This window comes from Harpia harpyja, chromosome 7 (genome assembly GCF_026419915.1).
Source record: "Harpia harpyja isolate bHarHar1 chromosome 7, bHarHar1 primary haplotype, whole genome shotgun sequence".
In the NCBI taxonomy this organism is placed as follows: Eukaryota; Metazoa; Chordata; class Aves; order Accipitriformes; family Accipitridae; genus Harpia; species Harpia harpyja.
This window is the reverse complement of record NC_068946.1, coordinates 57090893-57111382: the sequence shown is the minus strand read 5'-3', so window position 1 is coordinate 57111382 and position 20490 is coordinate 57090893. Positions and strand designations below refer to the sequence as shown.

General features: G+C 56.2%; 1 protein-coding gene across 3 annotated transcripts; it reads right to left on the bottom strand.

Annotated features, from left to right (window-relative positions):
- Positions 1–1984: 1984 nt before the first annotated feature.
- GALNT5 (polypeptide N-acetylgalactosaminyltransferase 5) lies at positions 1985–19089 on the bottom strand. 3 transcript variants are annotated; one of them, XM_052793160.1, is made up of 13 exons: positions 18955–19061; positions 16195–18661; positions 14499–15985; positions 14055–14291; positions 11702–11821; positions 11127–11262; positions 10640–10759; positions 10047–10164; positions 9509–9832; positions 6159–6239; positions 5242–5403; positions 3407–3481; positions 1985–2094 (listed from the first exon to the last, which is right to left on the bottom strand). In XM_052793160.1, the coding sequence occupies exons 3-13, from the start codon at positions 14626–14628 to the stop codon at positions 2077–2079; spliced, it is 1521 nt and encodes a 506-aa protein (XP_052649120.1). In that variant the 5' UTR covers positions 14629–15985; positions 16195–18661; positions 18955–19061; the 3' UTR covers positions 1985–2076. The 3 variants fall into 3 exon arrangements, with proteins under 3 accessions (XP_052649120.1, XP_052649119.1, XP_052649121.1); XM_052793159.1 differs by lacking the exon at positions 1985–2094 and having other exon boundaries at positions 2139–3481; positions 14499–15905; XM_052793161.1 differs by lacking the exons at positions 1985–2094; positions 14499–15985; positions 16195–18661 and having other exon boundaries at positions 2140–3481; positions 18955–19089.
- Between the last annotated feature and the right edge of the window lie 1401 nt (positions 19090–20490).

Below are 20490 nucleotides of genomic sequence, written 5' to 3'. Positions count from 1 at the left end.
TCCTCTGCGCTGCAGGCAGCCCTGCCTGGGCTGGGGAGGACAGGGCAGGGTCTGCATCTGGCCAAAACGGTGGTCAGCGTGTCGGACGAGGCGCGTGGAGGAGCCGGGCAAAGAGCTGTCTGCTTGGCACGGAAGGGAGAAAGGACATCCAAAGACCTGAAAATTTGCCCCTTGGAGCAGAGGCGTTTTCAGGCAGAAAAGCAGGTGGGGGGGTGCCGATTAGGACATGGTAACTACAGATCCAGGCTTAGCCTGAAAATAATTTCTCCCCATTTCCACAGTGCCAGATGAGGGCTGGTGGCAGGTAAGTAAGAGGCGGACCCTTCTGGAGGGTCGTGATGCCTTTCCACCCTCTCTGGACACTGCCCTGTGGTGCTGGCTCACTTTTGGGACCCATTTCTAGGAGTGCTGTGCACTGAACTTGAATGTGAATTAAACCACTTTGGCAGAAACTTGCCAGTTGCCACAACATCTGCAGCAGCTGTGGGGCGCAGCAGCCAGCGCCAGCTATTGCCATTGCCTGCGCTAATACCGCACTAAATGAGAATCCAAAGCATGGCCATAAATCAGGGGAAATTGGTGGTTTAAAGGTTCTTCCTGGGATAATGTTTTGCGGTTCAGCCTGGCAGTAACTCAGGAAGGAGAGCCCCTAGTAAGGGCCCAAGTTGGTCAGAAACAGAGTTAACACATGGGGCTCACCTATTGTCATTTATTCCCTTTTTTTAAACTTACTTTTTTTTTTTTAACAAACCAAATGGGGCCTCCAACTGTGACTGCTTCGATTCAGGGTACTTATTGATGGAAGCACAGCACAATGTGCCATGTCCCCCCCCTCCGCCACAGCTCGGGAGGCATTTATTCTCGTTCAGAAAAGCTGCGTCTGTTTCCCATTGTCAACACCTGGGACAACGGTGGCTCCCGTCCCCAGCCCGAGCGGTGGTCCTTCCCACCCGTGGTGCCTTCCTCCTTTTCCTTAACGCTCACAAAGCCTGCACGGCCCCCAAAAACCTCCCAGTGCCCCGAGGTGCGATGCACACCCAGGCACCGTCAGTGGAGATGGCCGAAGGAGGGGGGGCGAGACGCCTATTGCCACGTCTGCCGAGCGTGCCGGAAAAAATGCTCTCGTTTCTGGAAGACTAGACTGACTGGTACGATCTGAACGCTTCTCAATATTGTGCAGCAGCAGGGCCACAGCTCACTGCCAGCAGCCCCGAAGGCACGCTCCAGTCTTTAAGCAAAAGATACCAACGTGGAAGTGAGCATTTACACAAACGGGGAATGAGAGTGCAAGTGACAAGCCTGGCAATGGGATGTGACCGTGACATATGACCATTTGGTGCCTACTGAGTGACAAGTGATTGAATGTCAGCAAACAGAATTTGATGAAATTCATGCTCCTGATAGAAGATGACTGTGCAAACAATATCTGTGTCATTTTTCTGATGGTGACTGTAGGCTAGTTGTGCTAAAGGAGGGAGACAAAATCAGGAAGACAGCTGGAATAGGAGCCAACTGGGAAGATCCGTTGGGCCAGTCAATATTTTGGCAGACCCGGCCTGTCACACGCTGTCAGCATTGATCCGCCATGTGAGAGGTAATATTATGCCGGGGCCTTCTGAAAAATCAAAGGAGAGGTATGAGGGGTTTGTGAACACGGGACAGTGGCGGCTCGGCTGTGGTCAACAGCGGCGTGAGAAGCGAATGTGATGCTCAGCCCCACATATCCCCACCGGCTTGTGCTGGAGAAGCCCCTCGCCCCAGTGCAGGGCAGTGGGGCAGGAGGAGAAGCGCTACCTTCCCCAGCAACACCGCAGCTGTATGGGGAGCAGCCTCCTCCTAATGGAAACGGGGAAAGAAATCCTGCCTGGAACGCACTGATCCTGCATCTCACTGTCCTGTCACTGCAGAATTTATTCTCCTATCAAATCTGACCCTTCAGAAAAAGCGGGTGGTGGCTTTTGGAGCTAAAAAGTTTCACAGCAAGAAGAAAATTTACCCGTAAGTTCAGGTGTGCGGAGCCTGGCCATCCCGTGCAGCCTGGCGGCTGGTGCCGGGTGAGGTCTCGTCACGTTGCATTCACCTCTGCAACGGTCCCTGTGAAACGCGTGCACACACACACACACGTGCATGGACAACACACTCGTGTTCTGCAGCCCTTCGAGGAAAAGCCCTCACCGAGTTCAGCGGGTGTTTTCAACCATCCTGAGCGCTGGCGGGTAGAAGTTTCAGGTTGTGAGACATCCTGCTGGAGGGCTCTGCCCTCCCTCCGCCCACGGTGGGGACACACCACCATGGGAGAGCTGCCCAGCCCGTGCTGCCGGCAGGTAAAGCTTCCCTTGGGATGGCCCTGGCAGGAGCAGGGCGAGCCACCCTGCTCGGGGCTGCGCCGAGCATCACCAGGCTCTGGCACGGGCACCAGCGCGACCCAATGCCGCGGCCGGCTGGGGGCCGAGGAAAGCGGCGGTGGTCCTGGGTGAGCCCCGAAAAAGCCACGGGGGGCTCGGGGACACAGCTGGGGCCCCGGCAGCCCCGTGGCGGGGACAGCCCGGCCGCCCGGGGACACGATGCTCCCCGGCCGGCCTCTGGTGCGTGCTGCCGGCAAGAAGCAGGATAAGCCCCCGGTTCTCCTCCCCGGCAGCTCCTCTCACCTCCAAGCAAAGCAAAGGCACACGTGTCCTCGCTGTCCTCAGGGCGCGGGCAAGGCGTGCTCGTTGCTTCTTCCGCAGCCCCCGGTTCGCCTCGTCTGCTGGGCGGCTTATCGACTCACATTTGCCTCCCATTATTAAAAGAAGGCTTTTTCGATAAGCAATCGATTCCTAACAGAACCCTGATACTCATCTGTCAGAGGCAACGGGTCCCACAGGGCAGGATCCTGTGGCCAGACCCAGCACGGGCATGTCAGATGGATTTTTTTTTAATGCATTGGTCAATAAACTACCATTTTCTGTTGAAGAATAAGCAGCCCAATTTGCTGTTTACAAAGCCCTGGAAATATTTCTGCAGCTTATGCTGTTGTCCGGGGGGAACTGATGAAGGTTTGCTTACAGTAGGATGGGGGACTTCAGAAAATATTTCCATTTAATAATACAGAAAATTATTTGAGTTTTTGCCAAAGTCTCCCAGAGTGAGGGAAAAACATGCCTATCTGTTTCAGACATCATTAAACCAGATGTGCTGCTCTTGGTATTCTGATCTCTCAATATGCTGGTTTAAATTACGGATTTCAATTATGATTTGGAAATGAACTTCCAGTTTTCAAATTGCTGTCACAAGTCACACAGATGTCCTTGCTGAATTCGCAAGATGAAAACACAGCATTTCTGGTTCAACTGTGTTCCCTTCAGTCTGCATAGTAATTGCCAAACTGCCACTTTTGATAAGGATTTGCAGAGTCACAGGCATTTACCCTCAGGGCTTTGTGAGAGGGATCCACTTCCAAGCACGCCGGCTGCTGGAGGTGCTCTGAGACGATGTGGTCCGTCTGCAGGGGAGAGAGAGAGGGCTTTAGGTAGGCTTAGGCTTTAGGACTCATGCAGCAGCAGCTCTATTTTTCCACCGAGAAAACTTGATTCTTTATGGTGTGCCCTTTTTTCACATTTCCCTAATATGCAAGATCTCTTTGCTGACTTATGGGGACTTTTGGGTGCACCTGTTGCTCAGCCAGGATCATACCATACCTTCTGTGCTTCATGGCTTTTTGTTCACTGGAAATGGAAAGATTAGTTCTCTCGCTGTCCGAGTGGTAATTACCATGCAAAGGAAATCACTCCAGATGGTATCTGCTATAAAGGGGAACATACAGCAGGAGACTGATTTTCGTATTTTGGAGTTTCTTGGCTGATGAACTCAAAGCACTATTTACTGTGCTGAAAAGGATGTTAGGTAATTCAGCACTGAAGTTCAAATGCTGGGGCAGTAAATTGGATTATGAAAGAATTAAGAGTCCGAGTGATCTCCATCCTTTTGGTTTTCACATCTGCTTGGCTTTATCTACTTAACCCAGGTGGCCAGCAAGGCGATGCTGCAAGTGCTGCCAAAGGTAAGGCACATTTCCGTGTCACCGCTTAGCATTGCAGCATTTCTTATCATCAGTTGGTTAATACCTAGATGTAATGATGCTGAAATGATATGTAGAGTGTTGTCTGGGCAAAAGTTGGATCTTTGTGCATAGAGTAAACGCACTTCACATCACTAATACAACACAATGACTGTTACATCAGAAGCTAAAGCATCGTAATTCCTTCAGTCAGCATTCACCAGCCATTGAGCTGCTCTTCCAATTTCCTACTGCTGGCACCAGTAAAGGCTGGTACAACCACACTGACCGAGACCGCCCGTCCCCAGGGAGCGTGTCGGTGCCCGCGCCTTTGGGCAGCCAGACCCGTCCCCTGCCATGGCCGGGAACATTTGCCCATACCCAGCCCCCTGTTCTGGCAGGGACCACCAAATACATCTAACTCACAGCTCGAGGCGAGCTCAGGCTGGAACAGGAGACAAAAACTGCCCGTGCGCTGACAATGCTGTCTGGACTCCTAAGTGGATGGCAATTTTCATGTATTTGTCGCAAAACACCCTGGCCTTTGTGAGCCTTGGTGCTGCAGCGTTCTGGCTTTGAAAGTTTTATTTTTTCAGACTAAAGAGGAATGGGAGCTTGTTGATATTATGAGCATATAACTTTGCTACATTTTTTCTTTCTTAAATTAAGAGTATTTCTTTCTTAAATATAAAGTATCCCATCTCGTAGCATTTTGGACAACTACTTACACCAGGCTGGCAGAGATGATAGTCGCGACTCTCTCGGTTTTTGCAGTGCAGGTAATAAATATAAGTACCCATTATTTTCCTTTTCATAAATGCTTTCTCTTAAAAGCCACTGTGAGCTGAATGCCAATTGGTATCAAGTAATCTCCATGTAAGTGCTATCGACGGTCTCTATGTAAAACCTCGGCGTGACCAGCGTCTCCCCAGCCCCGTGGCACGCGGTGTCGGAGCATCGGGCTGCACGTCACTCGGACCGATGCAACCCAGCGGCAGGGCGCGCGTCCCTACCCCCAGGAGCAAAGGCTGCGGCGCCGGGGGACCAACGCTTAACTGCAGGTGAAAAGACGGCTTTGGCAAAGCCGGGACCAGAGGACCGGGGTATACCTCGCGCCGGCCCGTCAGCCTGCAACGCCGGCACGCTAACCCAAACCAGGGACCACGGGCCGCGACGGGGGCTGCTCTCGCCGGCGCTTCGCTTACCAGCTCCGGCTGGAAGGCGGCCAGCGACCTGTGCAGCCACGCCAGGCTGCGGCTCCTGTCCTTGCAGCGGCGCAGGCCCAGCGTTCCCGCAGCGCCGGCCGGTGCGACGCAGAGCTCTCCGTGCCGGATCAGCCGCAGCCAGGTGTAGTTGAACTTTTGGTTCTGTGGGGAGAGATCGGGGAGAGCTGGCCAGCAGCCGGCGGAGGGTCCCCCAGCAGAGGCTCTCCTCGCCTCCCTCCTGCCCTCACCCGGGACCAGGGGATGAGGGAAGCTGCGACCCACGGGAAGACCTTTCCTATGGATTTGCAGAGCTAAAAAGCCCAGGACGGCCCCAGCGCAGGCTTTGGGAGCGACTCCCGCCGCAGCAGCCCAGACCCCAAACCCGACCGCCACGCGCTCCTCTGCCCTTCCACCTCCCCTGCCCGCGCCCCGGCACTGGGGGGCAAATGGATGAACCCCCGTACACGACAGGGCCCCCATCCGCGCGCTGGCCTCTGCCAGTGGCGAGCAATTAGCAGGGGACTGCCTGGGAAACGCTGCCTGTAAAGGAAGGGAAAGGTTGTCTACAGCAGCTGCTCCCCATCTAGTGACAGAATGCAACTGTATGTTTTGCAGCAGCACGGAAAACCCAGGCTTGTATTCAAACGTTTCTGCACATTTTCACGTGCAGGCTCATGGCTTTATCAAACTCTCCTATTCCAGCTCGGTTTGCTGGTTCTGGGGTTGTTGCTTGGCTACAGGCTTTGCAAACAGAGGCAATTCCTGCCCCTCGCTGCTCCCAGGCATCGTTTGGCCATGTTCCCCGGTGGGAAGGACTGCATTAGCTCTGGGGGAGCTGGGTCAGCATGGGGAGGTACGGGAGCTCTATGCCATGTACAAAACCAGTACTACATACTCACTATGCAGGGTATCCTTACCTTGTTGTTAACGTCACATGCCTCAAACGCTAGAGTGGTGTTTTCCACAGTGACGCATCTTGCCATGGCTACGTTAACAAGCTAGAAAAGAGCATCAAAATGCAAACTGAGACATAATTCCCAAGGAAGAGGAGAGGCTGTTACGCTGCAGTTAAGCTGCTGGATTCACAGGACACTGATTAATACTGTCCACTTAACTGAGCGAAGCAGAGATGATGTGTCATAGTCCTTGGAAGGGTATGTAAGCGCACATCTGGTCCACTACACATGTTTTTCGATTGAGAGAAGCCTGAAAGGAACCCTTTCCAGAAACGTTCAAGGATTGGATGAGACACGTTCTTTTTCGGGTTTTTTTTTGGACATAGCTCGTGTTCCTGTTCTGCAAATCCCCAGAACAACAGTTCCCAACAATAACAACTGCAGAATCCCTTCCTGTTGCTACGCCATGACGGAGGCGAGCAGCCACCGCGCACAGCTGATGTAAGCGCCTGGTGGTCCCATCCTGGCTCTGGATGGTCCCATCCCAGCTGGGGCACGGGGCCCTGGGCTCCGGCTGCTCCCCGTGGACCCCGCAGCCAGTCCTCGGGAATGACTCCATCACAGTATGTGATGTGCTCGGTGCCTCACCCCGAGGTAACTCCTCCTGTTTTCCGTCCAGGTTGGTTGTCCGGGCACCCGCCACCGACGCGGAAACGCAGCTGTGGTCCCCCGAAGTGGGGAACCCCGGCACGAACTTCCCCATGAAGCTGTTTTTAACTAAGCTGCCGCTACCTCGTCCTGGTGGGGAGAAAGAGAGGACGAGTGAGCACCGCACCCTGGGCAGTGCGGACCAGATCTTTCTCCAGGTGCGTGTATTCAGCCCCAAGCCATCTGCCTCCTTGCTGCCTGCTGCGAGGCAGCGTCAGGCTCTGCTCTTCCACTCCGCTTCTTTTTGCTCTTTCTCCCCGCAGCCATCCCCCACGGGTGAGCCGGCACCCTACTAACCGCAAGCGTGCTCGGCAAGAGCCGTTTGCTTAACGCTGTTCGTGTGGCGTGTTCAGAGGCCGCTCAGGAGTACGGGAGATTACACGGGAAAGCTGGAAACACTGGACTGAGCGCTGCCAGCCCCCGCCGGCTCCTGGGCTGAAGCCTGCTGTGCTGCAGGGACTCACGGCTGCGGAGGGCTTGGTCGGCCGCAGTCTGCAGGCACCGGTACCGGCTCCTCTGACAACCCCGGCGGTGTGTCAGTCGGGGCTGCTCACATCTCCGATTCCTTGCAAACGCTGTTCCTTCTCCTTCTTTCAGAACTTCTGAAGAACTTATGAATTAATCCCAGTGCATAAATAAGCTATTCAGAAAACAGTTCTCAAGTAACTTTGGATAGCGTTCAGCACAGCTGGAATTTGCAGAGCTTGCTGAAAACCAGATTTTCTTCCCTATTAAATTTTGAGAATGAAGATAAAAGAGCAATTCAGGTGGCCTGAATCAGGACAAAGCAAGGCAACATCTTGAAAATTTTCACAAACACCTCTGAAAAGCTGACGTTTCGGTTCAGTTGCAACAGAGGTCTCTCTATATGGTCTAACTGCTTTGCACTGAATTTGACATTAAGTTTTATTGCTCTGACTGAAACAGAAGAGCTGAAAAAGTGAATATTCCTCAAGCAATTTCCATTTTTTGATGTTCTCAAGACTATTACTGCTAATTCTTTTTTAAAAATATCACTTAAGCCGATGTTTCACTGAAGCCTTCAGTCTAACCCAAATGGTGCTTTCTAGAAGGCAATGCAGGGACACAGGCTTTCAGCCATACAACAGTTTTGGAGCGGCTGCCCCAGCAGACAGCCCTCGGTTCCTGTGCCTGCAGCTGCCTGGAGCAGTGATCGGTCGCTGCTGTCACACTGAGACAGATGGATGCATCCGAACGGATCCACTGCTCATAATCCGCTGCAGTGTCCGAACCCAGCAGTTTCCTATAGCTTTTCCACGAGTGCCGAGGGGTCAGCCAGAAGAAGCACGGCGTCCCTCCCTGTGCTCTCTGCAGAGCTACCCTCCCACACCTTCACGGCTCGATCGTAAAAGTAACGCCCCAGCTGTGGCTGGCAGAGAGCCTGCCTTGATCCCTAGGGATCCCTGTGACGGGGAACCTTCACGTTACGCCCTTGGCCCGCAGACAAGCCTGAAACACGGCCAAATGGTTGCTGTGCTTTTTCCTGGCTCCCAGAAGGGCCAGTGCAGTAAGTGGTGGCCGTGCGCCTTGGCAGGGATGGAGAGGACAGGCAGTTCTTGTTTTTGCTCCCCCGGCCGTGCCAGCCCTGTGGTCACCGGCTCCTGGCCACCTCCTCCCGGCAAGTGTTGCTCCTGCCGTGGCACTGGCAGATGGGGATGGGTGGGGAAGGCAGCAAACCCTTTAGTTTTCATTCCTGGCATGGCTGCAGTTTTTCTGACAAACCAGATATTTTACTTTTGTTATTGCAATTATAACTAGATTGCGATCGATGTTGTATCTTTTCTGGGTGGAATATCTGAGGTTTCCGAATGCTCAAAGCAGCAGCCGATACTCCGCTGAGACTCAAGGCTGGGCCAAATTCGGAACCCACGTTCTGTTCTCGTTTAATTCACCTTTTAATGTTGGCGAGGCGACACCGAACACCTGTGGAGTAGCTGCACAAGTAGGACGCGGTGCCCAGCGCGGAGATGGAGGGGCGGTGGAGGAGAAACGGAGCCCGACCCGGTTACCGCTCCTCAGCCACCCAGCCAGCCAGCAAGGGGCTTGTGGAGGCAGGACGGAGGACTCGGTCCAAAACGGACGGTAAGGTGTTTTCTGCCCACCGACCCCCCTTCCCCAGGAGCAGGCTTCACCTGCGCTGGAGAAACGCCAGGACTTTTTTTTCCCCCGGCTGGCAGGCAGCGCAGAGGAAAAGCGGATTTCTGCTGCGCTCTGCTGGCGGCAGCGCACCGGTACAAACCCTGCCTGCGCCCGGGAACTCCTGCCCGTCCCTGCCTGCACCGCCAATCCGCCCCGAAAAGGGATTCCCCTCTCCTGCCGTGGCCAAAAAGCCGTGCGGGTGGGGAGGATGCTGGAGGCACATGCCCTGACCCTGACCGTGACCGTGACCGTGACGCGGGCGGCTCACCTGGTGTTTAAACACCGAACCGGCTCTTTGACGGGAAACTGGCTCTTGGAACCGCGACCTGTTTCTTTATAAAACCACCGGGGAATCCAGACCGCCGTGACGTACTGAATATTCAAAAATGTTACCAAATGCCAGGGAAGCAACTCAGAGGCAGCGTACCGGGATGCTACCAAGTGCCTAGCCAGCCACTGAAAACACGTTTAAATGAAGGATAGCAAGTCATTTGGCTACGTACCAGCCCGCTGGCTTTAACCAGGGGAGCTTCCAGGTCCGGGTAGACATTCTCCAGGTACCACCGGAAACTTTTGCACTGAAGCTTCTTTCGCAGTTGGATTTGCTGAGTCAGGTCGCCGACATCCAGGTTTTTCAAGACTAAGTGGTAAGCGTGGCCGTAGAATAACTCCTTGTACTCGTCCAGCCAGACCTCCGCAACACGGGCCAAGTTCCTCTCCACCGTTCTCACCCGATCTTTCGGGAAGGAATAAGGATTGTCGTTCCTGAAAATGTGCCCAACTCTGGAGCATGGAACAATCTCAATCTCTCCCCCACACATCCAGACCTGAGAAACAGAGGTTGCTTTGATAGAAACACGGGCAAATGTTGGCTGCTAGCTTTGTGCAAGCCAGAAGAGAAGCAGAGATGTAAGTAAACTGCCAGGAGGGACGGGGTCTCCAGCATGGGGCTGCCCCAGTGAGCCCCCGGCTGAGCCCCATCACCCACACCAGGCTGGCAGGGATGCAGGCGTGTGGGACAGGCTGTCGAGAGCAACATACCTTGAATGAAATCTCCATATTTTCACCTCCCCAAACATCCAGTCCTGGGTCATACGTTCCCAGCTCGAAAAAATACTTCTTATCGATGGAAAACAGGCCACCTGCCATGACTGGGCACCTGGAAACAGAGAAGTCACACGGGAAGCGCCCATCCCTTTCCCCTTATTTTGACGAGGGAATCATTGAGAAGCTGCAGGCTACTAAATGCTCAGGGACGGTGCCTGAGCCTGCATTTACAGAGTCAGCAAGGACCACCTGATCTGTCACTTTGCTGCAGGCTGACAGATGCAGCGTTAAAATAGACGGTATTTGGGTGGTTTTACCCAGCCTGAAAGCCATAATGGGGCACGAAAGGGAAAACATGCAACAGTACATCTCCCCAGCCCTGGTGGCACCGGCAAAATGCCGGTGGTACCGCGAGGGGCGAGAAAGGCTTGCTGAGCTTTGCCCGCGTCTGGTGATCTGACTGCCCACAGCAACCACTGCCTCTGTTGTCCTTACAAGCGAAGGAGCAACATTTGGCCTGGAAGGAGCCTTTGTTCCTACATTATTAACAGTTTGGTTCACAGAGCTCTCGCCTTTGCTTTTTTTACCTTATTATATCAGTCTCCTTGATTTTATTTTTCTCGATGACCTCTTGTGGAATCTGCCTCCATCCAAAATTCATTGGCCAAGTAAAAATCCCACGCTGAAAGTTGTCCACGGTCATGTAACTAAACGGGGAAAAGATCGGGATGACTAATTCTGAGTCACATTCCTGATTGAAATGTCACCCTTAATGAGTGAAGATGAGTATCTGTACATAATTAAAACAGGATTTTAACAAATTTCATCAGGAATCCTCTTCATGTACGAAAAGTCATGAAAAAGGGAAAAGGTGTGTGTGATAAACGAAGGGGCCACGTCCACTGCTCATGCTAACAGCAACGTTACGTATCCCTTGTGAAACGCTGCTGAAGGCCAGTTAGGAGGTCTGGACCTGTGTCTTCCTGTAATTAATAAGTTGGCGGCCCCACTAAGAGCTTTTACTCAAGCCACCGCTGTGGATTTTGGGTTTCCCAGGGGCGCGAGCCGCCTTACCTCATGTCCTTGTCGCTGATGACCTCGATGACGGGGCAGGCGACCTTGGCCCGGCTCAGGCGGACCCTCTCCAGCAGCGGCTCCAGCCACCCCACGTTGCACTCCACGTGCGAGTCCAGGAACGTCAGGACGGCGCCTGCGGCAGAAGCCAGGGCAGCATCGGCCCTCGGGCACCCTGTCCCCCTCCCAGACCGGCCGGCCCCCCCACGGGCTCGGGGTGCTGCTGGCGGGGCCACGACCCTCCGTGGCTGCCAAAAGCCACCCGGCCGTAGCCCAGAGCACGTTTTCACCGCTCGGCCATCGTAGCCTGCGGAGCCAAGCGGGGCGGCTCCCGGCAGAAATGGCTGTTTCGGTGCCACCACGGCTGGAGATGCCGACTGCCGCTTGCTAGGGATGTGCTGAGGTGCCGGACAAGCCACGGCTCGTCCCCTCATCAGACCCTTGTGCTTCACATACCGAAAAGATGCCCTTAGTTTCTTGGGAGGGGACTAAAGCTCAGTGCTGGAGGTGGCTTATCGGCACCTCGGGGGGGGGGAACGGACCCAGACAGGGCTGTAAAATGGCTTTCGTCCTACCTTTGGCGATCTCCGCTCCTGCCAGTCTGGCCCGTATTAGACCGTGCCTCTCCTTGAGATGGAGGATCTTCACTTTTGGGAACTGCGACATGTATTTGTCCAGCTTCTCCTTGAGGTACTCTGCAGGGAAGGAGAAGGAGAGGGTGAGGAGGTTGACTTACCCATTTCGCACCCACTTCCAGGGTGAAAAGCAGTGGGCAGATTTTCCTTGGAAGCACCTCCAGGACACACCAGGGTCCCCGGGTCTGGGGTGCAAACATCTGGGCACAGCTGCAGGGCTGCTGGTGCACGCCGTTGTGGTCCAAGCCTGCTCTCCGGCGAAACTCCCAGCCGCATCAGTGCCAGCGGCTTTAGGCTGAAGTCGACGAGTTTAAAAATCTGTTGGAGACGTGTCTCCCGGTACTCTGTGACGGGTGCGGAGTTTGGTCCTGGGGGCTCGCCACGGGCTGCCCGGCTGCCCTGGATCTGCCCCTCCAAAGGATGGGGCTGCGGGCGGTGGTATCGTCTCTTGCTCCCTGCACAGCGGGCGGCCGCTCTGCATCGGCGCAAACCCAGCGGACGCAGCAAAGGCAGACCCGTACCCGGTGCTGGGTGATCGCAGTGACTCGCTGCATGCAGGAGATGTGGGAAGTGGAGAGCAGCAAGTGCAAGGCTTTGGGTTACAGGCCATGAGCAAAATCCCAGTGGCCTGACTTGGGTAGCTCATGATCCAAACCAGGTATCGAACGGTTTTTCAAAGACTCCAAAATGAGGGTTTTTTTTCTTCATTGCACTAAAATTGCAATTAAAATCTGGTTGTAAATTTTTTCCCTTTGCCTAAAAAAATACTTCTTTTGTGGTCTACAAATTTCTCAATATCAAGCAGCACGTTTAAAGACTCAGCCCAGGTTTAAACCGCACGAGGGCTTGCCATGGCACATCTCTACTTTTCAGGTTGCTTTTGTCACAGTTTCCCGCAGCTGTGGAGGCAGCTGGTGGTAAACTCTCCGGAAAAAGAGGGTGTGAGAAAGGTGGTCCGGGGGCCTTGAGCGTCAGGCTCCGCTGTTTGCAGGCGGTTTCCCTCCGGCAGAGGAGCCCGGGAGCCCCTGCCGCGGTGCTGCAGCTCCGAGTGCTTCGTTTGGAGCCAGCCACCCACTTACATCGTTCGGTCTGCGGGGAGGACCCCCGACTTCCCTCACCAATGGGCTTCACTGGTGCTCTTTGGTTTTCTTCAGGAGAATATAACTGTTCGCATTTCAAAAGCCAGTTAAAAGCTTTGAAAGGCTCCGAAGGTGAAACATTTGCGGACACGTTTGCTGTAGGTTATTGCTGCTGCTACGTGGACTACAGCAATGCCAAGCACAGCAGTCCATAATTCACTCACACTCGTGAGGTTTCGGTTGCAAACCCAGCGTTTCAGATGTTCACTGGCTAACGAGCGGATACAAAGGGAGAAAGTAAAGAGGAAACTTGAAAAGATGCTTTTGAAGGCAATGGTATGAACATGTTTTAATGATTATTTTAAAAATGAGCAAACTGACTCTTTTCCCTCTTTTTTGCACCTATTGTCTTGTTGCATTGTAGGCTCTTTGTATGCGTGGCATGAGCTCTGAATTTCGTCTGAGGCAGCACTTTCCCTGAAGAACCAGCAGTTGGAAAATTACATCATTCTTAAATTTTTAAGGGCTGAAGTAAGCAGAGAGCCAAAGCATTACAAAGGAGAGGTTCAATATCATCTGAAATGCCTGAGTATGTATGCAAAGCCACCGTGCACACACAGATGCCTGGCTCACCGCTGCTTTTACTGCAACCACCCCGTTCTCTGAGCAACCTGGGAACTGCGTGCTGTTTCTCCCCTGCCGTCAGCGCTGAAAACATGGGGGCACTCGCCTGGAAACTGCACAGAGAAGGGTGACAGCGTCTTTATGAACACACGAGCCCTCGAGCCAGGATGCCCCGAAGATGCGCAGGCTGGTAGGACCGAGCTCCCTGGTGCTCCTGGACCGCAGTGCCTCCGCCAGCCTCCGGCACACGTGCAAAGCAGCGCACGAGTGTAAACTTAGCGACGCACAGCCGAAAATGTAGCAGCTGTTTGAGTGAGTGAACTGGGACGGGAGAGACGTGAATGATAACGTCTGGCAGGGTGTTAGGCAAGAGCTGCAGCTCGATCCACCACAGCCACCCCCCAGTGCCCATCTGGCCTCTGATCCCCCTCGTCTGGAAAGATAACAGCGCAGGCTGGGGACGCGCTTCAATACATCGAAAGGAGAAAATGTGATTTCTCTCTACTATTCAGAATTGAATTACAGAGAACAAATTGTATTTTGGCCTCAAGTTATATTAGTTTCATAAAGGTAGAAGAAGCTTCGCCTACCTTTAGTGCTGAAGTCGTCCACCAAAATGACTTCTTCAATCAGGTGCGGAGGAGATCTGCTGAGGACGCTGTGAACGGAGCGCAGGAGGGTGGACCACACTTCATCCACGAAGCACATGACGATGGTGGTGGTCGGGAGGTCGTCGTGAACCCGCTGCTCGGAGCACCTGCAACGGCAACACGGGCTCACAGGCAACGGCCGGTCGCGCTCCTGAGAATCTCCAGGCTTAGTGTTTTCTGGGAAAACACGTAGGGAGGGGGGAAATGCCAAATGTGAAATACGGAGTCAAAGCCCTGCAATGGGATTGTGTTGGAAGAGGGAACAGAGAGGTGAGCGGGGTAAACTCCCCACACAGCACCGGGGCCCCTCTCGTGGGCAGCCCCACGGAATAGGACGTGCTCACTCCTTTCTAACAGGGACATCTTTTTTTTTTAACTCCTTACCCCCAGGTGATAACATGTCCTCTCTGTGAGCAAACAGTGCAAGGGCCCCGGACAGCGAGGCCGATCCCAGCTCTGCACTACTCGTCTTGGGGACTCCTGTGAGGAAAGGATCCTGCGGTGCTCCGAGCATCCACAGGGTTTGGGATCCTGGGCTGCATGAGACAGCCTCGTCAAAAGAAAAGAATTGGTATTACATTCAAAATTCCGGCAAACGGCCATTTATTTCCATGAAGGGTTACTCAGCACAGCAACTTGTCAAACACACAGACAGCGAGGAAGAGTCGTCCAGTCCAACTTCTGCAACCTCGCTCAGGGGATCGTGGAGGACGGGAAAATATTCAAGCATCCAAATTTCATGTACGATGGTACTGGCGGGTCTGCTCCCTGAGCACCCCGTATCTCACACTCTGAGCACCCACGCCTCCCCAGGGATGCTCCGTCCCGGCCGGTCGTGCCCCGAGCCCACGTGCGGGGGCTCCGAGTGGCACCTGCTTCCCTCGCAAACAGCCAGCGATACGCGTTGGCGGATCTGAGGAGTGATAAAATTTCTCCCGTGTCTATGGGTTTGTCATTTTATTCTGTGACAGCCAAAAATGCAGCGGCTGGGTCAGGCCTGGGTCTTCAGTGTTTGAACAAAAGGTCGATGAGCAGCTTTTCTCATCTTCCATTTGCAATTCAAGCACCGCTCTGCTGCGTGCCTTGGGGAGCAGGGCTCCCTCAGCTCTCCTATCTCCAAGTGGATCTCCAGGCCTGCAGAACGCCTGGCGTAGTGCTCCTCTCCCCCAGACCGCCTGGTTCATCCCAGAATACCCACGAATCGCTGGGACTTGCTTTCTCTCTCTCGTCAATAAGCTGAAGTCTGATAGCAGGTTTTTGTCTCGTCCTTCCAGAGCAGACCTCCCGCAGGCAGGACAGGCACCAGCCTACCTGCGGATGCAGAAAATTCATTTCTCAGTGATGAATCAAAAACACTGTTCACTCTGCTGCCAAGAACAGACAGAAAACAGGGACAGGTATATAGGAGCGTACAGAAAATTGACTTCTTTTTCTTCTATCTCAATGAACGGGCCCTCGGGTTTGGCTGGTGCTGGCTCAGATGCTGATGCCAGGGCACCGCACAGCTCAGACCATGTGATGTTTTGAAGAAAATTCAGAGGTATTTCAGGGCTTCGCAGCTAATCAGAAGCGCTCTGGGTGAGCAAAAATAACCCCAGAGTTACTCTCTGTTGCAATCCTTGGGACGTGTCTTAGCTTCTGGGTCACCTTGGGCAGCGGTCAGGGCTGGCTCAGCCAGGAGGGGATGTGCTGTTTGATATGGTTTGGCTGGAAACCGTAAGGGTATTGGCCTGTGGCGATGGGACCTCTCTGCAGCGCGGGAAGGTTGGTTTGGGCACGCCGGCAGGACTCCTGAGGTCGATGGAGAGAAGGCAGGGGCTGAACTGCCGGGGAGGTGGCTTGCGAGAAGGAGACAGGACAACAAGGGACAGCTAAACTAGAAGAGAGGTGAACTGTAGTTTCTCCTACAGTGAACCCAAGGAGGCAGCTCGTGGGGGGAGGAGGGACAGAGGCCATGGGTAAAGCGGGAGACAGCTGCCGAGCACAACAGCTTTCATTGCATGGAAAGAGGGATTTGAGGGCAGCTGAGAAAACGCAGCCGAGACCCAAGCTGCGAAGGCTGCATGCAGCCAGGCAGTACCTGCTAAGAGGACTTTTCTCTTCAGCCCTCTCATTAGCTGCAAACGGGCTCTCGGCCAAAGCCTGCGCATATCCTGGGGCAGCTGGAAAGCGTCCACGCGAGGGCGATGGGAAACCTCAAACTGAGGAACGCCTTTTTCTCCCTTCTTGCCTAAAAAAGTAGGATTTCTAGGCAGAGAGCAATGGGTTTGTTATTGCTGACCCCTGGCTAAAGATATTTCACTATGTCCTGTGTGAGTTTGGGCTCCATTTCTTTGGTAACTATATACGTATATGTACATACATATATATATTTTGAAATATGCATATGTAATACTTAATACATATAACTAATGTTAAGTAGAAGTCAGATCCTTTCAAAATTCCACCCCTAAAACAGGCTTTCAAACAAAAATAGCTCACAGCCTTTATGTTCTGTTGACACCACCCTGAAAGTCAGCAAAAAGTAGGCTCTTAAGTTACTAAAGTTGCTTTGGGAAAACGTCACCTTAGATCTGCTGCCACGGAGTCTGGAAGCAGCCTGGCACTGAAGACCTGAGCCGCAGGGGTCCCTCCCCACGCCTGCCAGCACGGATGCTAACCTACCCAGACTGTACTGTGCCATGCAGCATGCGACATTTTTTTTGCCAGGCTAGGAAATCTGGGTCCCTATCTAAACCCACACGACTTGATTGTCCCAGAGGAGCTAGGACGGTAGCCTGGGGAGAGGTCAGAGGCACGCAGGGACTGCCGGCGCTGCGGTGTTGGGCTGAAACGGGGTCCGGGGCTCCTGAACCGGGGTCCGCAGGGAACGCTCCCTGCAACCCTCCTGGCCACCCCCGGCCTTCACCTGCGTGGCTTGTGCACCTCGCTCCTCCTTGGTGGCATTCTTCCTGCACGCATTTCTGCGGATGCGTGGTGTGCAGCAAGCACCAGCGTGGTAAGCGAAGGTCAGAAAGCAGCAAGCGTTGCAGGTGGATAGGCAGACTGAAGGCTGTGACAGCACAAGTTTCCCGTTGGCCAAATTTCAGTGGTCTAGCCCAGCACTCCTGCAAGGATCACAAGAGGAACTGCAGCCTAAACTGGGAGAGATCGGAAGATTCCAGCAAAAAAGTAACGCGCTGGCCCTTACTAACGTGAGCTGGCCCTTACGACCTGATTTCTGCCGTGCCAACGGGCTGAGGGCAGAGCCTGCACAGGCTCCTGCCGGCGCCGGGGCACCCAGGGGAGCTCCCCGTGGCCCCGTGCCCTGTCATGGCAGCACACCTTCCCTGGCAGCACCGTCAGGGACGCACCCCTGTTTGGCCGAGGCGTTCACCGTGACGCCCAGACCACAATGACATCTCCTTCTGGACAGGCGTGTGATTCACCAGAGGCAGGCAGGCTGCGCTTACGGACGCTCCTGGGAGGTGGTTTCTGCTCCGCAGCTCCAGGGCTTTGCTGTCAAAGACCAAACGCAGTGCTGGCTTTGGGCACCATGGTTCTTTTTCTGTGCACAGCTGGCTTCTGTAGCTGGCGTCCTCTGCCCAGAAGAAAGCAGTCCTAGTTGTCTCCCTCCTTCCCTGCCCCATTCCTTCCCGTGCAGGGTCCCACCTCAGCTCACAGGTGAGCACCGACAGCGCCGTGGGAATGTCTGTGCGTTGTCCTGTGGATGGGGGACGAATCACGGCACAACTCCCATCCCACCGTACCCGTGGTCTGTGAGCGTGGGAAGAGGGAGATGGGAGGGTCTCTGGATGAGGCAGGTCTCTCGCCTGCCAAGGGGCTGAGAGATGTTTGCAGCAGGAAAAGCTGAGTATAAGAGACGAACCTGCCATTCACCTGAACTGCCACCTTCCCTGGACCCTCCCTGCAGCTGTCCAGGCACAGCAGCTCAGGAGAGGGACCCCTCGAGCCCCTTACCCCTTCCGTCGGCACGGCGCTGCCCACACCTTACCCTTTTCCTTTCTATGGGGACTGCGGGGAGCGAGTGTCTTTTTTGAAGGGCAGTACTGAGATTTGCAGAACCAGCTACACATTGCGCGGGGACAGCTGTAACCGAATGACAGTTTTCCAAATCAAAACCCTGCATCCCTCCCTGCGTGTGCCCACAGATCCGAGTCCCCCGAGCCAACTCCGCAGAGTGGGTACCGACCGCAGTGCTCTGCAGCACAAGAGCAGCGGTGCCACTGGTCCGCATAAAGGGATCGCTCCTGGGAGCATCCCCCGGACCGCTTCGACAGCAGGCCGGTGTGTGCCCGCTTAATCACGTCAGCGCTCAGCGCATGCCTTTGTCTCCTGCAGAGGCTTTTGTAGCCCCAGCGGGCCCTTCGGGCAGGGGAGGTCGTTGGGGTGCCTCTGCCTCCAGGGAAGGGCAGCGGCAGCTTGCAGGTGTGAGAGCACCTGTGGGCAGGGGGGTCTTCTGCTGCCGAGCCAAATTGACAGGGTGCAGGAGCGCTCCAGGAACCAAACACACGAGTATCAAAACCAAACAGCGCTCGGCGCTGCACCTGATAAACCACATTAAAGTGTTTTAAGGCACGAAGAGGCCTGAGCCCCGTTGCCTGCCTCGTGTCCCCCAGCCACGCTGGACAGCAGGGCCTAGCGGCTTAAGACGATCTGCAAACTTTACCCAGTTTTACGTTTAATAACAAGTTGCTCGTACCCAGAAAGACAAAAGCTGTCCCACGGCTAGCATGCACGAAGCGAAGGCCTCGGTGCACCCAGCAGCCCTCCCCGGGAGCCACCGAGCAGGTTGCCCGGGGCGCGGCGCAGGTATTTGTGCAGGGGAAGCAGATCTTACCCGGCAGGCCTGGTGTCCGCTATGGCTCGGTCTACGGGGATCAAATCGCTGAGGTAGACATTAAAGTTTCCTTCTTTCCATCTGCTTTTTGCTTCTTCTTGTTTATCGTCGGGGACTGCAACAGGGTGCCCAAACTGGCCGGGAGCTCGAGGGTCTCTCGGGGCAAGCGTTGCATCCACTGACAAGACCCTGTGCGTTCCGGGGATGCTGCCGCCCGCCTGCTCCTGCCCGCCCTTGCCAGCGGGCACCCCGGGAGCTGCTCCTTGCGTGGCACCCAGCGTCCGGCTCCGGCCATCCCGCACCGCAGCCCCGGCGATGGCGTTGGCAGCGCGGTCGCCGTCACCCTTCTCGTCAGCGAGCTGCCGCTCTTCGCGCTCCTCTGGGCTCTTTGGGAACCTCCCGGCGGAGTCGGATCCAAGGCGCGGGGCTGCTGGGCCGAGGGGTTTGATCCCCTCTTTGCTAACACGGACGAAGCGATGTTCGGAGGCAGTTGCTCTCCTTCCCGCTCCTGGTTCCTCCGGCCCGGGCAGGGCTCCCGGCCCCGCTGCCCGGCCGGCCGGTCGCTGCGGGCTCCCGTCGGCGGGGCGTCGGGGACCCTCCACCCCCGCCAGCCCGACCCCGGCCCGCTGGGCGGGCTCGGTGCGCCCGGGAGCCGGCGGGGCCGGGGAAGAAGGGGGCTCGTCGGGGGCCCGCGGGGCGCCTGCCCGGGACGGCGGTGCCCGCTGCAGCCCGGCGCCGGTTCCAGAGGGGTCCGTCCCAAACTCCTCCGCCGCCGCCCCCGGCAGGGCTTTGCCGGCTGCGGGCGCGGCGGCAGCCCCCGCGCCGCCCCTCGAGGTGACGGCCGGCCGCGGCGGGGTCAGCCGAGCCCCCGGGGGAGCCGCGGGCCGCTCCTCGGCGTGCCTTCCCCGCTGCCCCCGGCCCCCGGCGGCGGCGGAGGAGGAGGGCGGGGGGCTCGGCGGCCGGGGGGGCTCCCGGCGGGCCGCCGGCGTCCCTGCGCCTCCGCCCCCGCTCCGCCCGCGGCGGAGCCCGGCGGGGTCGGGCCGGGGGCTGCCCGGCGGCAGCCCTGCCCGCTCCCGCCCGCGCCCCGCCGCCTCCTTCAGCAGCCGCCCGCCGGCGTCGCCGAGGGAGAGGCGGAGCGCGGCCATGTCGAGGAGCAGCCAGACGACGGAGGCGGCGAAGACGAACGCCAACGCTCGCCCGCTGCCGCGGAAGAACCGCCGCAGCCCGCTCATCCCCGGCGGAGGCCGCCCCGGGCGGGCGGAGAGAGGAGCCCCGCCGCCGCACGCCGTGCCCGGAGGGAGCGGGGAGGCGGGCCGGGGCCGGGGCGGCTTTCGCCCCACCCAGCGCCCGGAGCCCGCGCTGTAACCCAACACCGGAGCAAACCGGCCCGGCCCGGCCCGGCCCGGCCCGGCCCGGCGAGCTGCGGCCGGCGCTCGCCTCCGCCGCCCCGGCCTTACCCCTTCGCGCAGCGCCGCGCTCCCCGCCCGCGGCCAGGCGGCCGCGGCTGCCCCGGCCCCCCGTGTCGTGGGCCCGGCC

Coding starts and splice junctions, on each gene's coding strand:
- GALNT5 (XM_052793159.1), bottom strand. CDS start 14,628: ATGCTCGGAGCACCGCAGGATCCTTTCCTCACAGGAGTCCCCAAGACG. Junction 14,292..14,498: donor GGACATGTTATCACCTGGGG/GTAAGGAGTTAA, acceptor GTGTTTTCCCAG/AAAACACTAAGCCTGGAGAT. Junction 6,240..9,508: donor TGGTTAAAGCCAGCGGGCTG/GTACGTAGCCAA, acceptor GCTCTTTTCTAG/CTTGTTAACGTAGCCATGGC.